The sequence below is a fragment of the Hemicordylus capensis genome, chromosome 2, assembly GCF_027244095.1.
Source record: "Hemicordylus capensis ecotype Gifberg chromosome 2, rHemCap1.1.pri, whole genome shotgun sequence".
Taxonomy (NCBI): Eukaryota; Metazoa; Chordata; class Lepidosauria; order Squamata; family Cordylidae; genus Hemicordylus; species Hemicordylus capensis.
In genome coordinates, this window is record NC_069658.1 from 289,942,927 (window position 1) to 289,953,992 (window position 11,066).

At 44.4% G+C, this 11,066-nt stretch overlaps 1 protein-coding gene across 1 annotated transcript; it reads left to right on the forward strand.

The window, feature by feature from the left end:
• Window positions 1-1,377: 1,377 nt before the first annotated feature.
• BHLHE40 (basic helix-loop-helix family member e40) lies at window positions 1,378-8,759 on the forward strand. Its single transcript, XM_053296721.1, has 5 exons — window positions 1,378-2,019; window positions 2,227-2,296; window positions 2,764-2,871; window positions 4,002-4,125; window positions 5,500-8,759. Exons 1-5 carry the CDS (start codon window positions 1,940-1,942, stop codon window positions 6,357-6,359), a joined length of 1,242 nt encoding a protein of 413 aa, XP_053152696.1. The 5' UTR covers window positions 1,378-1,939; the 3' UTR covers window positions 6,360-8,759.
• The last annotated feature ends 2,307 nt before the right edge of the window (window positions 8,760-11,066 follow it).

The following is an 11,066-nucleotide window of genomic DNA, read 5'->3' on the forward strand; positions in this document are numbered from 1 at the left end:
TACTTTTGATTTTGCACCTTGCTAATTTTTTGCAGGTAACAACTTCTGTTTCACTTTCATGGTGTAATTATTTTATTGGCTGGGAATGGCTATGTCATTATTGTTGTCAGATTTGATTTGTTTTAATTGTGAATTAGTTTTGGTTTCATCCTAAGCTGCCTTGGGAACCATGATGGCTAATAAGTGGTCTATAAAAATGTTAAGAGCCCAATACTATCCATGTTTACTCAGAAGCACAGCCTGAGCCCACTGAGTTAAATGAGACTTACCCATTTATATACAGTATTTGGAACTGTAGCCTTTAACTATATTTGGAGGAAAATGTACATTAAGAGATTGTATCTATTATTTTGCAAAGAATGTGGAATCTTTGTTCCTTCGTGTGTCCAAAAATGTCTAGCAGTCTACCATTACAGATGCCATTAAATAAACCTAAATAAACCCCATGTGGCCAGTTAGGATCTCAGTAGATAGTGGCTATCTCTGAAGATCACAAAACTCATAGGAAACCACGAGGAGTACCTTCTTCCCATTAAAAAAAAAAACACGACTTGCAATTGTTTAATTGTATTCCCAAGATTTAATGTGTCATGACATTATATTATCCTTTAAAAATGCAATATCAAAGTATAAGATATTGGGATATAAGAAGCAACCTTAAGAATGTGTATAGCATCCTCTGCTCTACCTACAAATTGAAGATGTTGGGGGGGAGGGGGTGGCAGCTTCCATCAAGAGTGCCGTTCCAAGCAAGTTTAAGCGTTGGCACCTTCGAGAATGCAGCTTATTCCTGAACCGGATTCTAATACGCAGCAGCTCCAGAATGTGCCTTAGTTTGGGAAGTTCTGTCTTGTACCCCTCAGTGGAACGGGGCGGCGGCGGCGGGACGGGAGAACTCAGCGGGACTCACCCCTCACCCCCCCCCCCCCTTCCCGAGAGCTTTTTCATGCCAGGACTGCGTCCTGGAATAAACCCAGCGCAGCAGAGAAAACGTGCCTTCCCCGGCCGCACCACAATCATCCGACGGCATGTCTGGGATCAAGGGCCAGATGATTGGCTCAACGTCACAGGGTACAACAACTCCCAGGCAGGTTTCGGCCCGGCACCTCTCCGGCGGGGTGGGGGGCGCAGTTGAACTGAGGCAGCCGCGTCAGGTCCCACCGCCGCGCCCCCTCCGCGCCCAAAGAGAAGGGATCCCCTTGGCGGCCTCTCTCCTCCCCGTGATGTGCGCAGCACACTAACTGCAAGCAAGCACGCTCGCTGCATGCACGCACACACGCACGCACCAGAGCCGGCAGCAGAAGAGCCGGGCTTTGGCCCGAGAGGGATCGCCCCGTCACGTTTTGACAGCAACGGCCGCTGGCGGCGGCTTCTGCTGCTGCTGCTGCTTCGCTAAGCTTCGCCCGCTTGTGTGGCCAGGAGCGACGGGGGCGGGGTGGGGAGAGGCTGGAGCGTTGTCCAACACGTGAGGCTCATGTGATGGGGGGGGAGGCAGGTCTGTCCCTCCCTCCGGTAGCAGCCAGACGTGTCTGGAGTCACAGGGTAGAACACGTCGCTCCAGTCCACCCACTCGCTCACATTTAACCCAGCCTGCAGCCTTCCAATTACTCCTCAGCTCGCCCAGCACCAGCTCGCCCCTGTACAGCCGCCGAGTGCTGCAAAGCGGAAGGACATGAGCAGCCGCAGCAGCGACATCAGCAGTAGCCGCCGCCACTAACCGAGTTCTGTCTTGGCCATCAGGAGGAGACCGCCTCTTGTTTGCCAGGGACGCTTCCAGTGCCCAGCTGCTGCTCCTGCTGCTGCTGGAGGGACATCCCGGTTCTTTTATTGGCTTCTCTGCCTTCGTTGAGAGGAAGGAGTGTTCCTTCCACCCAGCCAGCCGCCTTACCCCAGGAGAGCTCTTGGGTTGAAAAAGGAAAACCCCTAAAGCCCAGGTTAAATGGAAAGGATCCCCAGTGCCCAGCCTCCTCCACCCTGCCTGGGCAAGCTGCCTGCGCTAGAAAGCAACGAAATGCCCGGGTAAGAGAAGCTACCAAAGTATGCCAAGGAGAGCTCTTCAAAAATTATTTTTTTTTCCAGCCCTGTCTGGTCCGTCTGGGCTTGGATAGTAGCTTCAGGGGCTTCTCTTGGGTGGCATCTACTATTTTAGTTGCTTTTGGGGAGCGGGGAAATACAGTTATCTAATTGAGAGATTATAATATAGTGGTCCTTTTTTGTCCTCTACAGGTTGGATTTTGCTCATATGTATCAAGTGTACAAGCCCAGAAGAGGGTTAAAAAGAGGTGATGACAGTAAGGTAAATCAGTTGGCTTATGGTTTATCGATATATTTGCATTTTTGTTTACAAATTTCCATCCACTTTAAAGCAAATTGGTGCACACTTGGTGTTTGAGTATGCAGAAGTTATTGTGTGTGTGTATGAAATGGTTTGGGATTTTAAAAAGTCCTCTGGTATTTTGCTTTTCGATACCTTTTGGAGTGGGTGGGTGGGGAACTGTTGCAAGATTTTTTTAAAAAACAAGAAACTTATCTTATAATAATAGACATGATTTGTTTTCATAGCCTAAATATCTTGACAAAATAATCCAATAGTAGTTGCTGCACATAATACATACTTGGTAAAGCCCTGGCCCCATAGTACTCATGGGGATTTTGCTACTGATTTAAGAAGACATTCCCTCCTTCTACCCACTCAGCTTTTTAATACAGAGCCTCTTGAAAAATGCTTCCTAGTGATTTCTCTTTCCTCCTTTTGACTTCCAGGAGACATACAAGTTACCCCACAGACTGATAGAGAAGAAAAGACGTGATAGGATTAATGAGTGCATTGCCCAGCTGAAAGATCTTTTACCAGAACATCTCAAACTTACAGTAAGTGAAAATCTGGCCACTGCCCAAACTCTCTTCCTTTTGGGGAGTTTTTTTTGGTTTAATGGATTTTTGTGTAGGTAAAGGTGCCACCTAGAGGCTTTCTAGGATCACTACAGCTCAAAATAGAGAGGGTTGCTGTTGGAGTAGGATTGCTACTCTGAGCCTCCTGCTGATCCTTGGTTTTGTTGCCAAGGTGATAAATTTCTCAACCTCATTTATGTATTAATTGGAGCAGATGATAGTTTTTAAAAAATTATTTACTGTATGATTACATTTATATCCTGCTCTTCTTCCAAGCAGCCAAGGATTATATAAATTAATCTTTCAAGGATTATATAAATGTAATCATTTATTGTATGATTACATTTATATCCTGCTCTTCTTCCAAGGAGTCTAGTACATGGTTATGTTTATCCCCACAACAACTTTGTGAGGTAGGTTAGGCTGAGAGATTATGTGACTGACCCAGAGTCACCTAGTGAGTTTCATGGCTGAATGGGGATTTGAACTCAGGTTTTCCCAGTCCTAGTCCAACACTCTAACCACTACACGCTAAACTACTACATTTAAACTAATGGGGAAGTGAGATTTTGTAGTTGTTGTTTACACGTGACAAGATATTGAAGGACTGCAACATACACATATGCGGTGATCTGCTTTTCAAAAGTGAGGGGCAGGAATTTGGAAGTATTTGTTTTTTATTTGGGAAATCATTTTTGCCAAATGATTCCGTGCTTTGGGTTCCCCGCTTGTGTCACTGTCTAGGAAAACCTTCTGTTGCAGTCCCCTGTTTTAAAATCAGGATGCCAGCAGAGGCAGTAAAACATTCCTCTTTCCCCATCACCCCTCTCCCCTCCATTCATTTTGCCGGAAATATCCATACAGTGTAACTAGCCTTCTCTACCAACTTCCTTCGTAAAGACTTTGTTTTTGAGTGTGCATAACAGATGCATTTAAAGGCCTCTCAATCAAGAGAAAAGCAGTGGATGTGGATGTCGTTTTCAGCCCTGTTCCCATCCATATTCATAGCTCCCCACCCCGCTGAATATTCTTTGCCATTACCAATCTCGCATTCAGGCTCCCTGAACTGCAGCTGACTAACCCAATCAATTTTTCCCCCTCACCCTCAGACGTTGGGGCACTTGGAGAAGGCAGTCGTTCTTGAACTTACCTTGAAGCATGTGAAAGCACTAACCAGTCTCATTGAACAACAACAGCAGCAGATCATTGCTCTTCAGAAAGGCTTACATGCGGGTAAGTACTTCAGTCATGCTGTTATCCTGAAAGTGACTGCCGTGGCCATTTCAATTACAATGGCTAGCTTCTGCTAAATTGTCTTCTGATAATCATACATGCTAGAGTATTCCTATTGGTTTTAATTGAACTACGGCAGGGTGAGAGAACCTTGCTTACCCCAGTTTCATAGGGGGTATATAAAAGCTGGCCCTTGCCCTTTCATCTGGATCCCTTTCATTCAAAACTAGCTCTTATTTGAAATTTGATCGGGTTTTAAAAGGTTGGACTGCCAGCGTCTATATCACCTTCGGGTCAAGAGGAGGACTTTTGGCAGGGATGCCTTTTCCCAACATGGTGTTTCAGCAGCCTAGAAGCCTGGAATAGACTCCACTCCACTCCTCTCACTATCAAGATACTTCCTTCTCCTTCCAAGCCCTGCACAGGACCTGCTTTTTCAGCATACTCTTCACCTCTTCTGGGTTCCTGTACTACATTGAACTCTTCCATGTTCACTGCTGCTACACCAGACCCTGCCTATTCCTTTGCCTAGTCCCTCTAATTTCGGTTGTAATCCTTCTGCAAAGCAGCTCCATGGGACAAGTGGCCCAGACTGTGGTTGTAATGTCTAGAATGATTTACAAAGTGAATTACCACTAATGCGGAGAGGCTCTTGCCAGCCATCACTAGGAACACTCGTCAGTGGCATGGAGATGTGCCATGTGATGGGGCAGGTCCATGTAGTGAATTTTTCTGCAGCTGTAGCATGTGTAATCTGGCCCTTAGATCAGTTTATTTGCAGTTAGGATTATTTAGACTGCAATCCTAAACACGCTTACTAGGGATTAAATTCTATTGAACTCTATGGGACTTACTTCTCAGTAAACATGATTAGGATCATGCTGTTAATCACAGTGGGTTCTGGAGTGGTATGAGGGCTGTGGTCTTAAAGGGCACTTCAGCTGGTGTAACTTTCACTGAAGCCAAAGCATGTGACCAAACCCTAAAATGGGATCTCAGAAATGTCCCAACAATATATTTATTATGTTCTATCTTTATTTTCATCTCACGCTCTCCACACCGTCAGACTGCATCAGCAAACAAAGAGCCTGTTTTTTTATTACTCTTCTTTGTTAGATTTAAAGGCTCCTGTTAGAATAGAGGTGAAATTCCGGCACAGTGAAGGGTTTTCCCTGTTGATTTTAGTGAAGTCAGAATTTCAGGAGTTCACAGTGTACCCAGAGTAAAACTTGTTTCTCAGGTATTGGTTCCATAGCAAACACAATGATTTTACAAAATTTTAGATCTATGTGGTTATAACTACTGTTAACCTTTATGGCATGTTGAGCTTTTATTTAATATAGTTTAATATAGTTTCTGTTGATGTTTTCCCAGATGAGCTGCCACCAAGAAGTTTTGAATCTAGCCAGGAGATGTTTCGATCTGGTTTCCAGATGTGTGCCAAAGAAGTGTTGCAGTATGTGGCAAAGCATGAAAACAGCAAGGAACTGAAATCTTCTCAGCTCATCAGCCACCTACACAGAATGGCTTCAGAGATTCTTCAGAATGGGGCCAGCAGGAAGCCTGGAGATGCTGCCCCTAAACTTACAGACTTGAAAGAAAAGTCTGGCTCTTTGACCAAAGTTGCTGAGGCACATGGGAAAAATTGTGTGCCTGTGATTCAGAGGACTTTCGCCCACTCTAGTGGAGAGCAGAGTGGTAGTGACACAGACACGGACAGTGGATATGGGGGAGAACTGGAAAAAAGTGATTCAAAATCTGACCCTCAGTATTTTAAAAAGGACACTGAACTTAAATATGCTGTCCAAGAAAGAATCAATTCTATCAAACAAGAGAATGAGGACCCACCAGCCAAAAGGACCAGGATGGAAATGTCTGAGGATGAAGGCCATTTTAGCAGTGACATGCTTGGCTCTTCAAGCAGTTTCTTGGGCCCACATCCTCACCAGCCTCCTCTGTGCCTGCCTTTCTATTTGATTCCGCCATCGGCAACAGCTTACTTACCTATGTTGGAGAAGTGTTGGTATCCAGCGTCCGTGCCTGTTTTGTATCCAAGCCTCCCAGCTTCCAGTGCAGCACTTTCGGGGTTGATGAGCCCAGATAAAATCTCTTCTCCTTTATTGAGGCCGCAGCGCCTCTCTTCTCCAGTACCATCCCATTCTCCCATGGACTCTACTGCTCTTCTTCAAGCTTTGAAGCAGATGTCTCCTTTGAATTTGGAAACCAAAGAGTAAACCTGGTGTAAATTTCTCTTGGGATCTTTCATTGGAGGAGGTTGAGTTTGAGTGTATTTCAGGTCCCCCCCCCCCAACTAGCTGAACTAAGGAAAGGGTTGGGGAGAACAATGGTCATTTCCATGTAGGAAAACTAACTTCTTTTTTGCTTTGACTGCTAGGATATTAAGAAGGACCTCAGAGATGCATCCAGGTTAATTATCCAGAGCAGAGAGTGGTTTAAAAAAAAAATTCAGAAAAATGTGTTGATGCGCTTCTTACCTCTTGCTGCGTACAGAGCAACACCTGACCTAGTTGATTAGGATTATATTGTAAAGCTGTGAAAATAACCTAAAACATTTGGAGGATTTAGGGTCTGTGAATATCAAAACTTGGTTCTCATGAGGATATTTCAAAGTTATGGCCTAGAGCCAAGAGCTGGAGAACAACACAGTGACTTCCCCCAACAGAGCGTTTGCTGCCATTATTCAGGCTCTCTCTACACACACACACACACACACACACACACACACACACACACACACACACACACAGCGCAGTTGAAGCATTGGAATTAATCTTGCTAGTAGTGGTCACTGGCTGGTAGAGCACAGTAAGTGATTCAGGGAGATTTTGAGACTGGTTTCTCATCATATTTCTGCTGAATATATTTTTTATTTTATTTTAAATGCTGCCTGGACATTTTGTAGAGTATACAAATGAATGAATGAATTTATTAAAGTGCAGTTCTGTGTAACCTGAGCTGCTAGATAGGGAGTGTTGAATGGGAGGGGGACATGTCTTGTGTTTCCCTGGTTCTCGCACTAGACCTCGTGTCTCACAGCTGCTGGTCAGGAATCTCTGGGACTAGTTTGTAGGAAAGCAGAATGGCTAAAGAGACAGATTAGGGCATGATCCAGCTCTGACTAACAAAAAATGGCATCAGACTGGTCCATTTATAAGACAGTGGCCCTGCCACCAACAGTTTCACTCTCTGAATTAAATCTCTCTCTGCAGGGATATCTGCAGTTACATTCTCTGACGTCAATTCTGAATTAGCCCTCTCTAGCACAGTATTTGAAGAAAACCAAAGCTGGCTCTTATGCAAGGGACTTTTGTGTCCATAGCTGGGTGTGTACCTTTCCCCCCCAAATACCAATGTAAACTGCTGTCTAAATGAACAGCAGTAAGGAATGTTACAGTTGTCGAGATGAAGGCCTTACCCAGACATCTCTCACCATGCCAGTGTCAGCACCTAGGGAGCTGCCTGGGGCCCATAAATGTCTGGAGGGCCTGCCCAGCCATCCCAGATCAGTCCTTAATTCACGCTCTCCAGGGTTCTCCTGGTGCTGAGGAGATAGGGCATTGAAGCCCAAAAGCAAAAATAGCACTTCTAACTTTATTCCTGGTTTGGATTAGAGCTCATTTTTAACCATTCAAAGCAATGGAATTTGGGAGGTAGGAAAACGGGGATAGGGGGGCTTCCCTCCGGCAACTGCCGCCTGGAAGAACTTCTTTACATTGCCTCGTAGTAAGACTGGTCCTTGAAGGTAGATTCAGGATCGCAGAAGTGAGTGAGCAATAGACATAGTCAGTGAAGGAAAAGCAGGTTTCTTGCCCAGTGTGCTGTTTTGGTGCTTGGCATTCCTGCAGAGAAGGACTACAGCCCATGGTTGTCTCTGGCTGGTCCACGCAGATTGGGGCAAGCATGAGTTGTGCAGTTTGCACAACTGGATTATCACATTCACTGCGAGAGTCTCCAGTGGAAGGAGGTGACCAGCTTTTCCTGGCCGCTTCCTTTCTTCACAGTTGTGCAAACCAAGAAGCATGAGAAGCCATTATCTGGTGGAGCCTGAATATCTGCCCCCAGTTGGAATACATTCTGCACAGATATATACTCCCATCTGATTTGGCTTTTAAAAAAATAAAATCATCATCATGTCATATGGTGATGTCACCATAGTAGTTCTGAGACAGTCATAGAGCCGCAGTCCTATGAACTCTCCTTACACTCTTGCACCAACTGCTAGAATGCACTATGCTTGATTGCAGATCGTGTTTGACCATTTATTTTATTGTTGATTAAAAAGATATTTTGTACACAGTTGTTGCCTTTATTTGTAAAATCTGTTATAAATATAAATGTGTACATATAAATATATATTATATGGATATGTAAAATAAAACGTTTCAGAAGTCTATTATTTGTAAAAACTACTTGAGTACAAAGAAAGTGGGAAAAATGAATGTATTCCTGGTTTTCTTTTTAATGAGGAGAATGTTTTGTTCTTCCTCTAGGGAGAGGTAGAGTGTTTATATTTTTGGAGCCTTCTTGAAGGTGGGGATATTGTAAATATTTTTATCAGATTCAATGTTAAGTAGTTGTTTAAAAATACTTAATAAAATTCTTTTCCTGTGGAACATGAGTAATGTATTCATTATAATAATAAAATACTTATTATTGAACGGATCCAGAAACTGGTGCTGTAAAGAAATAGAGGGCCATCCTGATCCAAATTAAAGCAACATTCTTGAATGGAAGCGGACTTACAGCACTGAGCTCAGTAGCATTAAGACCCTGGCATGAATGGCCCTTTTGCTAAGCAGAGTCCACTCTGCTTTGCATTTGAATGGGATACTACATGTGTGAGCCCTGGAAGAAATTCCCCTCGGGGGAGGTGGCTGCTCTGGGAACTGAACCTGAATAGTTGTGTGCAGAAGGTTCCAAGTTCCCTCCCTGTCATCTCCAAGATAGGGCTGAGAGAGACTCCTGCCTGCAACCTTGCAGTTACAAGCAGTCTGTGTAGACATTGCTGAGCTAGATGGACCAATGGTCTGACTTGGTAGAAGGCAGCTTGCTATAATGTTCCTATGAGAGAGCTGCTGATTGGATGGGGTGTTAGTAGAAAGGAATTTCTTATCAACACCTTGTGCTGGGTCTGGGAACCAGCTCCAGCACTAGCCACTGATGCCACTTTGCCCTCTCTGCTCCCTGTATGGCAGGGATGACCACTCAGACTTCATCCTGTGGACCACTTTTTGGTGAAGAGTTGTTCCCTTGCAAAGGGAGAAGAGTAGACATTGCAAGTACCACAGAAGGGAGTGGCCCTGCCCCTCTTGCCAAATGGAGGCTACCACTTAGCTGCAATAAACATGCCTCTGCTTGCACAATGGCCACTAAACAGATCCACAGGCTTGATGAAATACAGCTAAGTACTTCAGTGTCATAGAAAATGAGGACTTGGGTGGGCTGAATTCCACTAGCTGAATTTTAAACACTTGGTCATGTTTGGTTTGTGTATACGATCTTTATAAACCACTTTCCCCAAAGGCTCAAAAAGAAAACCAGCAATACAGAAATAAAACAGCATAGTAAAGTTTAAAAAGCTAACAATTAACTGATCAACATTCTGAATCAAGCATATGCTAAGTAAAATAGAAATGTTTTGAAAACTCTGCAAAAGCTTGGTAGAGATGCTCCCTAGCCTTCTCTCGCAGGGCATTCCAGAGGGCAACAGAGATCTTGCCATCTTAATCCAATGCTACCATTTAAATTTTGTTGGAATAGGGCCTGCTGACTCAATCACAATTGTTACCCCAGCTGATGTAGGGACAGGACACTTGGAGATTTAGGTCCTGGGCTGTATAGCGTTTTAAGGCTTAAACCCAGGACCTCAAATCAGGTAGCCGGTGCAGATGACAAAATAGACTTGATGGGTTCACCTGCCCATGCCAATCAAAATATATGCAACTTTATTCTTCACTAGCTGAAGCTTGCAAGTAATCTTCAAAGCATTTTTATGGACAAAATGCACTACAGTAATCATGCCTGAATATTGCAGTTGAATGGATCAGTATGGCAAGGTTCGTGCAGCCCTGCAAAGGGCAAAGGCCTTGATATTATGTGCAGAGATGTGTGGGAAGCACTTTGTGGCAACAATTCTAATTTGCTCCTCAAGAAGCAAGCCCTGGGTCCACTAGTACCTCCATGTGATTAGGGGAAGAAACAATAAAGCCATCACAAAGGCAAGCTAAGTTCCTGCAGATTGTGGAACAAGTTCTGGAACAAGAGCAGGACACCCACTTATTGTGGCTTTGCAGCAATCATTTTTATGAAAATGTACTGCAAAGGATGTGCATGCAACTAAAATGTACATGTTAATATCTATATATTTTTATTGGCTGACCAGAGGCGGACCTCACTTGGAAGGGGGAAAAGAACCGTAGTAAATGTCATCTTGCAGATTCTAAGATTATTGGGGGGAGGCACTGCACGTGGCTTTTCCAGGAACACAGCAACAGTCACAGCAATGACATAATGAGGAAATGTTTGGGAGGAGGATTTCATCCCAGGGTGATCCCTTCCTGTGTGCCTACACTGAAGAGAATTTACCTCAGCCAAGTACAATTCATTGTTACGGAGGGCAGGTCATCCCAAAGAGGACCTGCCTCCCAGGCTTTTCTCACTGAGCTCCAGAGCTTTCAGGACTGTATGAACAAGCCTCTGAAGAGAATGCGGGGGAAACTGGTGAAGCATAATGCCCAAGAATGTGAGCTGTAGACTCCCAAGTCCCATGGTGGCCATAGGAAAGCCTCTCAGGGTCAAACGAGACACAATGTTAAATGCATCATCATCTAGTCGCGGACTTATTTTCGCTTAAAAATAGCAGCCACACCGCGGACCTTTCTGGACCAGGAATCATGGCATGGAGGTAGGGGGTGTTTAAC

Bases quoted from the DNA above. Each gene is read 5' to 3' on its own strand.
- BHLHE40 (XM_053296721.1), top strand. From the start codon at position 1,940: ATGGAAAGGATCCCCAGTGCCCAGCCTCCTCCACCCTGCCTGGGCAAG. The intron at 2,297-2,763 runs GTAAATCAGTTG...TTTGACTTCCAG, and splicing joins AAAGAGGTGATGACAGTAAG to GAGACATACAAGTTACCCCA. The intron at 4,126-5,499 runs GTAAGTACTTCA...ATGTTTTCCCAG, and splicing joins TCAGAAAGGCTTACATGCGG to ATGAGCTGCCACCAAGAAGT.